General features: G+C 41.6%; 2 protein-coding genes across 10 annotated transcripts in view; both read right to left on the reverse strand.

Moving 5' to 3' along the window:
• The window catches only part of LOC118278870 (gastrula zinc finger protein XlCGF26.1-like), a 206,449-nt gene extending 197,925 nt beyond the window's left edge, over positions 1-8,524 (reverse strand). For 7 of the 9 annotated variants that reach the window (XM_050703592.1, XM_050703591.1, XM_050703593.1 and 4 more), the window contains exons 1-6: positions 8,201-8,523; positions 5,429-5,576; positions 4,917-5,036; positions 4,280-4,456; positions 3,334-3,828; positions 2,742-2,950 (exon numbers count right to left, since the gene is read on the reverse strand). In XM_050703592.1, the coding sequence (XP_050559549.1) occupies positions 2,742-2,950; positions 3,334-3,828; positions 4,280-4,456; positions 4,917-5,036; positions 5,429-5,576; positions 8,201-8,356 (1,305 nt within the window). In that variant the 5' untranslated portion in view covers positions 8,357-8,523. Of the gene's footprint in view, positions 1-1,186; positions 1,314-2,415; positions 2,582-2,741; positions 2,951-3,333; positions 3,829-4,279; positions 4,457-4,916; positions 5,037-5,428; positions 5,577-8,200 lie in introns of those variants that run through there. The other 2 variants (XM_050703600.1, XM_050703599.1) reach the window with 2 other exon arrangements.
• Positions 8,525-9,499: 975 nt separating this feature from the next.
• Positions 9,500-12,088, reverse strand: LOC118278931 (zinc finger protein 93-like; the record flags this gene model as incomplete). Its single annotated transcript, XM_050703375.1, has 1 exon — positions 9,500-12,088. A coding segment is annotated over one exon (1,038 nt), but the record flags the coding sequence as incomplete, so codon positions are not given.
• Between the last annotated feature and the right edge of the window lie 2,880 nt (positions 12,089-14,968).

Raw genomic sequence — 14,968 nt, forward strand, 5'->3', positions numbered from 1 at the left:
TTCTCTCTCTCTCTCTCTCTCCTTCACACCCTCGCTATCTTTCTCACTCTCACTCTCTTTCCAACTCTCTCTCTTTCTCGCTCTCACTCTCATTCCCACTCTCACTCTCACACCCTTTCTCACTCTTACTCTTTTTCTCACCCTCTTGCTCATTCTCTTTCTCACTTTCACTCTCTTCCTGATAAAAAAACAATAAAACGAGGGTAGTAGTACAAACCTTGACCAGATGCTTCAACTTCTGGTAGTAGGACATCAGATTGACGTCGCACTTCGGGCAGTAGACGCTCTATGTGTCTCACTCTCTCTCTCTCTCTCTCACTCTCACTCTCTCATGAGGGTAGTTAGTAGTACAAACCTCGACCAGATGCTTCAACTTCTGGTAGTAGGACATCAGTTTGACGTCGCACTTCGGGCAGTAGACGCTCTATGTGTCTCACTCTCTCTCTCTCTCTCTCTCTCTCTCTCATGAGGGTAGTTAGTAGTACAAACCTCGACCAGATGCTTCAACTTCTGGTAGTAGGACATCAGTTTGACGTCGCACTTCGGGCAGTAGACGCTCTATGTGTCTCACTCTCTCTCTCTCTCTCTCTCTCTCTCTCTCTCTCTCTCTCTCTCTCTCTCATGAGGGTAGTTAGCAGTACAAACCTCGACCAGATGCTTCAACTTCTGGTAGTAGGACATCAGTTTGACGTCGCACTTCGGGCAGTAGACGCTCTATGTGTCTCACTCTCTCTCTCTCTCTCTCTCTCTCTCTCTCATGAGGGTAGTTAGTAGTACAAACCTCGACCAGATGCTTCAACTTCTGGTAGTAGGACATCAGTTTGACGTCGCACTTCGGGCAGTAGACGCTCTATGTGTCTCACTCTCTCTCTCTCTCTCTCTCTCTCTCTCTCTCTCTCTCTCTCTCTCTCTCTCTCTCTCTCTCTCTCTCTCTCTCTCTCTCTCTCTCTCTCTCTCTCTCTCTCTCTCTCTCTCTCTCTCTCTCTCTCTCTCTCTCTCTCTCTCTCTCTCTCTCTCTCTCTCTCTCTCTCTCTCTCTCTCTCTCTCTCTCTCTCTCTCTCTCTCTCTCTCTCTCTCTCTCTCTCTCTCTCTCTCTCTCTCTCTCTCTCTCTCTCTCTCTCTCTCTCTCTCTCTCTCTCTCTCTCTCTCTCTCTCTCTCTCTCTCTCTCTCTCTCTCTCTCTCTCTCTCTCTCTCTCTCTCTCTCTCTCTCTCTCTCTCTCTCTCTCTCTCTCTCTCTCTCTCTCTCTCTCTCTCTCTCTCTCTCTCTCTCTCTCTCTCTCTCTCTCTCATGAGGGTAGTTAGTAGTACAAACCTCGACCAGATGCTTCAACTTCTGGTAGTAGGACATCAGTTTGACGTCGCACTTCGGGCAGTAGACGCTCTATGTGTCTCTCTCTCTCTCTCTCTCTCTCTCATGAGGGTAGTTAGTAGTACAAACCTCGACCAGATGCTTCAACTTCTGGTAGTAGGACATCAGTTTGACGTCGCACTTCGGGCAGTAGACGCTCTATGTGTCTCACTCTCTCTCTCTCTCTCTCTCTCTCACTCTCTCATGAGGGTAGTTAGCAGTACAAACCTCGACCAGATGCTTCAACTTCTGGTAGTAGGACATCAGTTTGACGTCGCACTTCGGGCAGTAGACGCTCTATGTGTCTCACTCTCTCTCTCTCTCTCTCTCTCTCTCATGAGGGTAGTTAGCAGTACAAACCTCGACCAGATGCTTCAACTTCTGGTAGTAGGACATCAGTTTGACGTCGCACTTCGGGCAGTAGACGCTCTATGTGTCTCACTCTCTCTCTCTCTCTCTCTCTCTCTCATGAGGGTAGTTAGTAGTACAAACCTCGACCAGATGCTTCAACTTCTGGTAGTAGGACATCAGTTTGACGTCGCACTTCGGGCAGTAGACGCTCTATGTGTCTCACTCTCTCTCTCTCTCTCTCTCTCTCTCTCTCTCTCTCTCTCTCATGAGGGTAGTTAGCAGTACAAACCTCGACCAGATGCTTCAACTTCTGGTAGTAGGACATCAGTTTGACGTCGCACTTCGGGCAGTAGACGCTCTATGTGTCTCACTCTCTCTCTCTCTCTCTCTCTCTCTCTCTCATGAGGGTAGTTAGCAGTACAAACCTCGACCAGATGCTTCAACTTCTGGTAGTAGGACATCAGTTTGACGTCGCACTTCGGGCAGTAGACGCTCTATGTGTCTCACTCTCTCTCTCTCTCTCTCTCTCTCTCTCTCTCTCTCTCTCTCATGAGGGTAGTTAGCAGTACAAACCTCGACCAGATGCTTCAACTTCTGGTAGTAGGACATCAGTTTGACGTCGCACTTCGGGCAGTAGACGCTCTATGTGTCTCACTCTCTCTCTCTCTCTCTCTCTCTCTCTCTCTCTCTCATGAGGGTAGTTAGCAGTACAAACCTCGACCAGATGCTTCAACTTCTGGTAGTAGGACATCAGTTTGACGTCGCACTTCGGGCAGTAGACGCTCTATGTGTCTCACTCTCTCTCTCTCTCTCTCTCTCTCTCTCTCTCTCTCTCTCTCTCTCTCTCTCTCTCTCTCATGAGGGTAGTTAGTAGTACAAACCTCGACCAGATGCTTCAACTTCTGGTAGTAGGACAACAGATTGACGTCGCACTTCGGGCAGTAGACGCTCTATGTGTCTCACTCTCTCTCTCTCTCTCTCTCTCTCTCTCTCTCTCTCTCTCTCTCTCACTCTCTCATGAGGGTAGTTAGTAGTACAAACCTCGACCAGATGCTTCAACTTCTGGTAGTAGGACATCAGTTTGACGTCGCACTTCGGGCAGTAGACGCGTCCCTTCTTGCGGTGCACGCGATCTATATGCAGGTCCCGGTTGTATAGCGCCTTGAATCCCTTGCCGCAGTCTGGGCACGGGAAGTCGCCTTCCTCGTGTCTCTGTTGGTGCATCACGAAGCGGCCTTTGTCCACGAAACCTTTGGGAATGAGGGGTAGGTAGAGTTGTTGCCTTATAGACGTCTTTTTATGTGGTAGACTTTATTTTTTAGCTATGTTTCAGGGCACAATACAAACTGCAGATAGTACTTCAAAAAGTCTCCAAAATATTACTGAGAATAATAATATTATTATTACCGACCATCACTCCTTAAGCCTTTAACTGCTATCAGAAAACTGTTGAAGGCAAATCCTCCACTAACGTCGGTCACCGGTGACCTACGTGGCAGCTAACGTGTTAAATGATAAATGATATTTATTTTCTGTAAGTAAGTTATAAAATAACACTTTTACACGTCAATATTTCAAATAGCTAGATGAGGCCGATGAGGGTTAATTATAAACAAAAAAACCATCAACTTACCCAATCCACAAGTCTCACAAACATAATTACTGTAATGTTCATTCATATGTTTATTCAACGCATGGAAATACGGAAACAAGACATTACAGATAGCACACTTCATTTCATCCCGGTTTAACTTGAACGGTAACACAGAATCTTTATAATTAAAATAATATTTCTTCTTATGTATCTCAGATATATGCTTCTTGAAACTTTCTAGATCATTAATTTTAATGCCACATAGTCTACAGTCTATTCTTGTAAGGTCTATTTTGACCATTTTCTTATGTTCTGTGACTTTAAATCTTTTAGGGTTATGTGTATTTATTGTATGCTGCCTTAATAGCTCCGGGTCTGAGTATAGCTCTCCGCAGTAGTAGCATAGTAAGTGGTTGTGTCTACATTTAAATGGGCAGACGTAGGAATATTCTACTATGGTCAATATGTTTGTCTCTGTCATGTATGATGAGTCTCTTTCTCGCATGATTTGTTGTACTTTCTCCATTGGCAGTTCTGTGGATAAAGATTTTTTTAGTTATTGGTTGCAATGGTGAACTGGGAAATCGGGTTTTTTGAGCCTAGGACGTAAGTGACCAGTGTAAAACTAATACATTAATTTTACAGTTTAGTTAGCTTTGTTCTGGATTACTATTGGTTATAGAATTCGGATCAATGTTACCCCATAGGGTCAAAGAAACCCGATCATACCGATACTAAATATTTTTATGAGAAATTTTGAAAGAATTGTTTCAAAATTCATTAACTACTCAACACCGTTTATTCGATAATTACTTGAAAACACTCGTAAAAGAAAGCAATGAAGACCAGCTTCTATTCATTGCGTCTTTCGAAAAATCTAACACTTATTCATCCAACTGAAGACTATAACACCATACTGCTTAAAATTCTACTACAAAAACTACCACCTCGATTTTGAAAAACCATAAAATCAAAGTTCACTCACTCTGCTTCTGCATCAAAGCGAGAGGTGGCGCCACTGTCGAATCAGGCAACTTCGCCTGAGCTTTAACAGAGTCCAACGGAGGGACATGTATTTCCACAAATTTATCAGTCTTCTCTATGTGCTGCGTGGCGAGACTTTTTAGAGGCTGGTCATCGTCATCGCTTGTTGGTCGGGGTTCTGGAAATTTTAAGAACATGATTTATTATGAATACTCTATTATTGGACTGTGGGCCTTTGGTAAGAGGGCTTGTCATAATCTAGTCTAGTCCAATGACTGCTCCCGCCTTAAGCGAGGCGAGAGGGAATGTCAGACTCTTACTGACTAAAATCTACCCCGTTCCTACTCCTGATTTTCGAGCTGGAGCCCCGGTAAACCCGCTAGGTAGTCCGCAGCTCCGTATCAGGCATCAGCCCTACTGGGCCTCATCTGTGGTGGTCTGACGGCTTTTTCGAATGGAACGCTCAGGTTTGGTTCTGGTCGGGCTACCCTTGCTCGCCGTTCGCAGACCCACACGGTTACGGTGGACGCAGATCGTCACGCGATCCCCGACGCCCAGACAAGTATCAATACTTGCCATCAGGTAAGATAGCGGCTAAACGTCGACCCATCAAATGTAAAAAAATAATATTATTATACCTGGAGTATCAGCGAGAGTATCTGTGCAGTGATCATCATCGCTCTGCGCTTGCATCGGTACTGGCTCAGCCTTTACTACCACCTCGATTCTTGGGTGCCACTGGCTTTCTATCTTCGGTTCTGGAATGAATAAAAACTAAGTTTGAAATAGGTTTCAGGAGGACTACTTTACTAATTCAACGAAAAACTAAGTTTCGAAAACTTCGCAGATTTCGTACTACAATTTCATTAGTTGCGAATGAAATGAAGACCAATAAATAGGTTTTGATTTGAATTTAAAATAAAACGTTACTATAAGTAAATCAATTAAACATTAGTTTATTAGTAAATCAATAAAACCTATGGCCGAAGATTAAACGAAACTTCGCATTCGAGAACTAGAGTGGACCTAAAAGTTCATTTGTAAGCTGTGCGCTGACTTGTATTGGTTTGGTGGCTGGGTAAAGTGTTGCAGATTCAATGGGGATGATGACGTATGGAAATTAAAAATCTTTTAAGTCCGTAATACACACCTTCACTGGATGCATCATATATCTTCATCTGTAGGAATGCCTCCTCACACCGGAGTACCTGTCTCCGGAAGCTCAGAGCCTCACGTATACGGGACACACAGGTCGCACAGATCAGACGTTCTGATGGCACTCCGTCTAGGTGTGACAGCTGAGGATAAATAAAAAACAATTATTATTATTATTTCTCAAAACTTTCATGTTTCTCCCATCTTAGTGGGGTTTAAAGAAGTATGGGCCGTACCTTAACTACTAAAATAGCTATTTAAAAAAAATATCAATTCAGGTGTCATATATTTAAAAAAAATGCTATTTGCAGTAGAAGGTAATTAGATAGACTAATATTTAATGTAGTTATTGACATTATAATTTTATTATAGCTTTTGTAAGACAAACTAAATTAATTATTATGCTATGTTACAAGTAGCAGTGCGACAATCCAGTCACGGAATACTGCTCATAAATATGAGCTTCTAGAATGGTTTGAAACTAGTCGAGTTCCTCGTCAAACAGTTACATGGGTAAGGCGATAACATAATAATTAATTGTTGAGACTATTGAATAGGGTATGTGGAATAACTCCAGTAGCAAATAATATGTTGAGGATAGTTTCAGTATGAGAACATGCCAGTGTGTTCAGTTTATTATTATTATTTTTATTTGGTAATGTGTAAGACAGAATTTACGGTATGCAACTCGAAGTTAAAATTAGCCCTAGCCAGGGCGGTTGAATCGAACTTCTGCCGCCCCTCACTTCCGCCTCTCCTGGGGCCTGACGGGACGCTGGCTCACACCGCAGTAGAGAAAGCGAACTTGTTTGCTTCCCTATTTGCGGAGTCTTCACGTCTTGATACTGGTGGCGCTATGCCTCCTTCTCTACATAACGTTTGCGAGACAAAAATGTCGAAAATTCGCATCCGACAGAAGGAGGTATATAAGACGTTGCGTAATCTCGACGTGAATAAGGCCAGTGGACCCGATGGAATCCCAGCCGTGGTTTTAAAAACCTGTGCGCCTGAGTTGTCTCCAATCCTGACACGTCTGTTCCGCCTTTCCTTAGAGACGGGTCAAGTGCCGGTTGCATGGAAGCTGGCCAACGTGCAGCCTGTGCCCAAAAAGGTAGTCGTGCCGACCCCAATAATTACCGACCTATCTCGGTCACGTCCATACTCTGCAAGAGTATGGAACGTGTGCTTATCAACAGGCTCATGGCATACCTTGAAGGTAACGACCTCCTCAGCGATCGGCAGTATGGGTTTCGCCGCAACCGATCTACTGGGGACCTTCTTGCGTATGCCACTCACATTTGGAGCGAGGCCATCGAGAAGCACGGGGAAGCATTAGCTGTCTCGCTCGATATATCTAAGGCCTTTGACAGGGTATGGCACGACAGTCTTGTCGGCAAGCTTCCTGCGTATGGACTTCCCGCTGATCTGTGCAGATGGATTGCAGACTTCCTGACGGATCGGTCAATTCGAGTAGTCATCGATGGCTGCTCGTCTGACCAATTTGGCATTAACGCCGGAGTCCCTCAGGGGTCAGTACTTTCAGCAACGCTCTTTTTGCTGCACATCAACGACCTGCTTAAGCCCGGTATCTTTGGGTATGCGGATGACAGCACAGTTGTTGAAAGGTATGTGTCCGATGCGCGGACTAGCGGAACACAGATCCAGTCTCTAAGAGAATCAATGGTCGAACGGTTGAACTCGTCCTTGAAGGCGGTCTCCGATTGGGGTGACGCCAACTTGGTCAAGTTCAACGCTACCAAAACCCAGGCGTGTCTCTTCTCTGCCAAACGGAGTCAATTTCCGCTGACTCCTACTTTCCGAAATGTATCCGTTCCAATATCGGATCATCTTGAGCTTCTGGGCGTAACTCTATCGCCAACGCTAAACTTCGGTTCTTATATAGAGTCGAAGGCGCATCTGGCTGGTAGGAAGTTGGGTATCCTCTCGAAGGTGAGACGGTACTTCACACCGAAACAACTACTGAGCCTGTACCAGGCGCAGGTTCGGTCATGTATGGAGTACTGTTCTCACCTTTGGGATGGCTCGGCTAGACACCAGTTGGATGCGCTCGAGCGCATTGAAAGGCGTGCCAAGAAGCTCATCAATGATGATGCGCTTGTGGAGGCCCGGCTTCAAAGCCTTGAACACAGGCGCAAGGTCGCAAGCCTTTCCGTTTTTTACCGGATACATTTCGGAGAGTGTGCAGGGGAACTGCACAACTTGATTCCCCCTAGTCCTTTCCATCAACGAACCACAAGACAATCGGCGAGGCGTCACCGTTTCATGGTGGATATCCCACCCACTCGCACGAAGCGCTTCGCTTCAAGCTTCCTTGTGCGAACTGCTAGGGAGTGGAACTCCTTGCCGGAGTCTGTGTTTCCTGATGGGTACAACCTGGGTGTCTTCAAAGCCCGAGTGAATAGGTTGCTTATGGGCAGACGTGCTCCACCGTAGGCCGCATCATCACTTACCATCAGGCGAGATAGCGGCCAAACGTCGGCCCATTCAATATAAAAAAAAAAAAAAAAAAACACAGATAAATCATGATGATGCCCTTAGGCACTTTGATTATACATATATTTTTGTTAAATTGTTGACCAATATATAATAAATAAGACTGTGTGTTCAGATTAGCACTATTGTGTACGAAATAACAATTAAAGTTCATTAAAAGTGGCATAAAAATAAGAAATATGAACCAGAAAAGAAACCTTATAAGGTCGAACTAGAAACTCGCTTCACAGGCTGAATATAGATGTAATCTCACCAGCAAACCGAAGCAATCCATTATCATATCCGAATAAACCTCCTTTTGGCCTAAACTCTCGTATTCAATGTTCAAAACACGACATTTTTTCATATTTCCGCAACATCGACATAAACCACCGTCAAACAACGGTCCTTTTCCCTTTTTCGTAGCCATTTTGTTATTAAATATAGCTCTGTTCTGTTACATATAATATATTGATGCTATTCAATTCATTTACTGCATTAATTTTACTGTTTTGCATACAAAAATCAACAAAATTATAAAAAATTACAACTTTCGTCAATACAACAGGATGACAGTTCTATTTACTGGGTTGCCAACCAAAACAAGAAATAGTTTTTTGAAGTTTTGAGAGAATGTTGCCAAGAACTTTCTTAGGATATCTTTAGCTGTTGTTTTAGAAGTTAAATTATGTGAATAATTCATAGAATTAAATAAGAAGAAGGCAATTCTCATAGAAACCGTAATTTTCGGTGTGATACCGAGTTACTGAACTCCCGCCAACAAGGAAAAACTACACGTTGCAAATACTGTCATTTTGCTGTCAAATGTCATTTTGTGCTTTTGTAGTTTTGTCTCATTTTCACAAACGACTATTTGTATAAGTGTCTCTTAGTCATGCTGCATGCTATTGTTGATATAAAATATTTTAGCCGATGGTGGCAAATTTAAAAAACCAATAAAAATAAAGAATGAGAAGGCCTCAACATTTAGGTATAATTTATTACGTTAAAATAGTACTTTAAATCTTTGCTACTTCGAAAATAAAACAATTATATTTGCTCTATATAAAACCTTTATTTATTAAATGCAAACAACGCAAGCGTTGTTTCACACATATACAGGGTTAAAGGGTAAGTCGACCTAAATCCTTTAAGACGTGATAGTTTACATCATTCCTGACTGATTTGACCATGGGACCCCATATCCCAAACTTAACCGTTTTCAAATTATCGGCATTTTAACTTTTTTGATAAAATTTCCCATTTTTTTGGCTATTTCTCCCTTGTTTTGTCCTTGGTGGCTAAATTTTGTTTTGTTTTTGCTTTTTTGTGTAGTAGATTAGTTGCTTTATTATTTAGAAAACTAAAACTGTAAATAACTGTACCAACTGAGTCGTAGCAGACGATCGAATGTTAAAAAAGTAAATAAATTTGTGATAAGTTGTTTTTCTTTGTAAGATATTTAAAAAAAAGTCTATGACAACTGTTCTGCAAATGTGCGTTAAAATATCTACAATTCTTCAGCTTTCTGATAAGGTATAACATGATAGGGAATAATTTGAATTCTTTGCCAAAACATCGATGAAGTACTACAAGGTAGTAATAAGAATATCGATATTTAAGCTTCAAATTTAACTTGAGTCAGATAACAAAATAAAACAAACTGGTTCACTTCACTTCAGAAGGAGTGTCAGGGAGTGGCTTTTTTTTTGAGTGGAGAAAATCATCCAATGTCTTCTCCCACCTTGGGCGAGGCGAGAGGGAGTGTCAGACTCTTACTGACTAAAAACCACCCTGTTCCTTCTCCTGCTTTTCGAGCCGGAGCCCCGGTAAACCCGCTAGGTAGTCCGCAGCTCCGGATCAGGCATCAGCCCTACTGGGCCCCATCTATGGTGGTCTGATGGCTCTTTGAGGCGCACACATAAAAATCCATAGGGGTCAGGTCTGAACTTCTAGCTGGCCACGGTACAGGTCCGCCTCTCCCGATCCACTTATTGGGATAATTAGTGTCCAGTGCGGGCCTGCGGACGGCGAGCAAGGGTAGCTCACCGCCCGAACAGAACCAGACCCGTGCGTGCGACGCGTAGCGTTCCGCGCGCGCCTCAAAGAGCCATCAGACCACCACAGATGGAGCCCAGTAGGGCTGATGCCTGATCCGGAGCTGCGGACTACCTAGCGGGTTTACCGGGGCTCCGGCTCGAAAAGCAGGAGAAGGAACAGGGTGGTTTTTAGTCAGTAAGAGTCTGACACTTCCTCTCGCCTCGCCCAAGGTGGGAGAAGTCATTGGATGATTTTCTCCACTCAAAAAAAAAAGCCACTCCCTGACACTCCTTCTGAAGTGAAGTGAACCAGTTTGTTTTATTTTGTTATCTGACTCAAGTTAAATTTGAAGCCTAAATATCGATATTCTTATTACTACTACCTTGTAGTACTTCATCGATGTTTTGGCAAAGAATTCAAATTATTCCCTATCATGTTATACCTTATCAGAAAGCTGAAGAATTGTAGATATTTTAACGCACATTTGCAGAACAGTTGTCATAGACTTTTTTTTAAATATCTTATAAAGAAAAACAACTTATCACAAATTTATTTACTTTTTTAACATTCGATCGTCTGCTACGACTCAGTTGGTACAGTTATTTACAGTTTTAGTTTTCTAAATAATAAAGCAACTAATCTACTACACAAAAAAGCAAAAACAAAACAAAATTTAGCCACCAAAGACAAAACAAGGGAGAAATAGCCAAAAAAATGGGAAATTTTATCAAAAAAGTTAAAATGCCGATAATTTGAAAACGGTTAAGTTTGGGATATGGGGTCCCATGGTCAAATCAGTCAGGAATGATGTAAACTATTACGTCTTAAAGGATTTAGGTCGACTTACCCTTTAACCCTGTATATTTACTCAAGCCTTGGTAGATATTATTTCTATCGACCAAAACGTTGACGAATCTCATTCAATGCTTTTTTTTATGAGGGGAAAATCATCCAATGTCTTCTCGCGTCTTGGGCGAGGCGAGAGGGAGTGTCAGACTCTTACTGACTGAAAACCACCCCGTTCCTACTCCTGCTTTTCTAGCCGGAGCTCTGATAAACCCGCTAGGTAGTCCGCAGTTCCGACTCATTCAATACAGTCACTTTTACTCAATGTTAAGCCGCTGAACACATGCCCATGTTGTCTCCTCAAATGCCTTCTCCACGAATCTTTACTCTTAAACTTACTAACACAATAAGTACAGCAAAACGATCTTAACTCTTCATGAGTTTTTTCATGGCGTTTCTTATCGCAACTCGTAAAGAACCGCAATTCGCACTTCGGACACGGATAATTCCGTTCCTTCCTATGCACGCTACGAATATGAGTTTTCAAATTCAACGGCTTACTAAACGTTTTGCCGCATTCCGGGCAATTACAAATAGGTCTTTTGAAGCCATGTTCCTTTATCTTATGTTCGTCAACCATGTAAGCGTAAGGAAAATGCTTATTGCATAAATTGCAGTAACGTTTAGAGTTTCTTATCCCGTGAGCTTGTCTCATATGCTTGATACGGGATCCATTTGTCAAAAAAACGGCAGGACATTTCGTGCATTTCTTTTCTTTGTGCTGACATTGAACGTGCATGCTTAGACTCCGGCGGTTCATAAAAGACTGCCCGCAAATCTCACAAACATTATTCGGAAAATGGCTATTCATATGAATAGTTAATTTCATGTAAGATTTTAATTTTTCATCGCACAGCTGACATTGGTAAGGGCCGCCATCTTGCAATTTGTATGGCACTAAATAATGCTCTGTTCCACGTAATGAAATTTCGTGTTTACTTTTTAAATGTTCAATTAATTCTGTCAGATTGTTGCAGTTTTCTGAACACTTGTTGCATTTTAGATTTGTTACTTCTGCATTTTTACAATTTATTCCGCGTAGTTTGCGGACGATTGACGAGAGCCATTTAGTGTTTCTATGCGTGCTGTAGTGTTCCCTCAAATCACTGAAGACTGGGTATTTCAACGGACAGAGCATGCACCCAAATTTATTTCGAAACGACCTAAAGACGCAAAGATTTGAGTTTTGTATCAATTTCAATGTATTTTCGGCTTTATTTTTCAAATGTTTCAAGTGTCTTAACTCGGTTTTGCAGGGAGGGAAAGCGTCGTACAAACGAAGTTTTTAATGGGGGCTTATTCTTGAATCCAATTCAGAACGATTGACATTGATCGTACACTTGAGTAGCAACACTAGCGCATATTGCGTATGTATTGTGTGGATATTAAATAAACCAAATGGAATATAAAGTCAATGCTATAGTTTTGACTTTGAATAATTTATTGGTATGAAATTGCATTGACATTGAGATTGGTTTCAAAAATAAGGTCCCTGGTGTAAATTTCAAGTGTAAAAACTTAATAACACTACCCAAACTCTGGAATCAGGCTATGACCCCCATCTTAAAATGACAACTAGTAGAGGAAACACGTCACATATGTATATTTAAAGAGTTGTAAATTCCACGTCGTGTGTCGCGGAATGCTGCTCATGAATATGAGCCTCTAACATGACTTGAAACTAGTCGAGTTCCTCGTCTAACAGTTACGTGAGTAAGCCGATAACATAATAATAAATTGAGTTGTTAATTACCTGCACCACGTTTCTTCTGATTAATACTACTCCCAGCTTCTTTAATATCTTCAAAATCACTATCAACATCATCACCATCGTCTCCTGAACCGATTATTGCAGTACAACAATCATGACTGTCTTCATCAATGGTCTTTGCAACAGAAAGATCAGTTTTTAAGTCAAGCCTTTCTGTGGGTAGTTGTTTATTCTGTTTCGAAACCGTTACATTTGAATTTTTAACGGCTTTCCTTAATTTAGATTTGTAAGTGTTAATGCAGTTGATATCTTTGGTGTCGGTAAAGTTAATGTCGGTATTTCGTTTGGAGAAATTATTATTTTCTTTATTACGAAATACTTGTTTTTTATTTGCTTTAGAATCTAATGTTACTTGGTTTAAATATATCGCGTAGGTTTGTTCTGAAACAAAATTGAAATTGAATTGAGTCGAAGTCATATAATACGGTGAAGGAAAACATCGTAAGGAAACCTGGGCTTATAATTTGTGATTATAAGTTTGAAATCGCCAATACGAATTGAGCAAGCGTGGTGATTAATGCTCAAATCATTTCCGTGTGTGAAGAGGCCTTTGAGGCCCGCGTCCATAGGCCCACATCGTACGCATCACACGCAGCAGATTTTAGTTTGTCTTGTATAGAAACTTATACAACTGCGTTCATTGATCCGCATCGTACGCACCGCATAATCAGCAATGCCAACATGCGATGCGTACTGATGAAATCATACGGAATGCGTACGATGCGGGCCCGTGGACCTTTGGTCGGCAGTGGCCACTTATAGGATGTGGATGTGATGTGCGTGTGATATAACTCGTTATAACGTCCATATTTTCGTTATACCATAGCCTTAGTGCAACTCATTACTGAAAAAAAACCTCCTTTTTTTGAGGGGATAATTATCCAATGGTGTCTATCGCAAGGCAAGGCGAGAGGGAGTGTCAGACTCTTAACACATTAACTGCCACGTAGATCACCGGTGACCTAAGTTAGTGGAGGATTTACCTTCAACAGTTTTCTGATGGCAGTTAACTAAAAACCACTCCATTCCTACGCCTGCTAGGCGGTTCCTCAACTCCGGAATAATAAATAGTTTGACCTTATATTTGATTTCCACCTGGTTATGTCTGTGGTACTGTGGCACTGTGGTATAGTCGCTAATGCGAAGTTGTGACAAAAGCCGGCAACGCACCTGTGACTCCTCTGGTGTTGCGGGTGTCTATGGGCGGCGCTGATTGTTTACCATCAGGTGACGCGTTTGCACGTTTGCCACCTATTCCATAAAAAACTCAACCAACTTGGCTGTCTCTTTGATCTTTAATGGTAAAAAAATGGAGGTTTCTCTTTAGTAACTCGATAACTTACCTTTCTCAGCATCAGTAAAATTATGCCAATGGAAGTCACTGTCTTCAATGGTGTCACTCAGTTCTAGATTGAAATCATAAATCGAATCAGTATCATGAATATTTGTACCTGTAATTAAATATTGTAATTTATTTACTACATTGCATACTTATAAATTCATCTCGTTTTTCGGTTTAAAAAAAAATCTTAGTAGTAGCACGGAGTCTGGAATTGTGCCCAGTATATGGCAAACGCCTCATCCCCTATTATATGGGACTTATAACACTATGATAAAAAGTCTGTGGACAGTGGTATTACGAGCCAGACTGTGCACCTCTGCCTACTCCTTCGGGGATAAAAAGGTGTGACGTTATGACTATTTACAAAGCAGACCATTTTGTTTGTACATGCTAATTTCCAGACTATCAGTTCAAATTGAATAATTTTTATGTTAATGGATAGTCATTTATCATATACGTTTTTAAACTGACATGGTCACTAACACTAGAATTGGAACTTAAAACGGGATATTTATCATGTTTTTCATTATTTATGTTTATCCGTGATCATGGCGCTTGCAAAAGTGCCGAAATATCGGAAATTCATAGAAATAGAAAAACATGGTAAATATCTCGTTTTAAGTTTCAATTCTACATTTATCATTTAAGACTATTGGCTATAAAATATAATAAGGATTTGAGTCATTATTAATTTAATTTAGTATATTTACTACTTGCCTAGTTCCATAGAAACTTGTTCCCGACAAATGCTGCTCCTCATAGCCTCCTGTATATCTAACACCTTCCTCTTAAATGCTGCAGCATCCCGGAGCATGGAGACACACTCCTCACAGATTAGACTTCGTTTATCATTGTTGGTTGGAATCTGAAGCATAAATTATTTTATTTTTATAATAACTATTGTGAGACTTTCTACATTAAACAAAAAATCATGATTTACTCACATGCATTAATGGAGAAAAGCTCTACTAGTTTCGAGTCACATAGGGACTCTTCATCATGAGCAGCGTGCGTAGACGCGGCGACGTCGCGCAGCCTACTGT

Source organism: Spodoptera frugiperda, chromosome 24 (assembly GCF_023101765.2).
Source record: "Spodoptera frugiperda isolate SF20-4 chromosome 24, AGI-APGP_CSIRO_Sfru_2.0, whole genome shotgun sequence".
NCBI lineage: Eukaryota > Metazoa > Arthropoda > Insecta > Lepidoptera > Noctuidae > Spodoptera > Spodoptera frugiperda.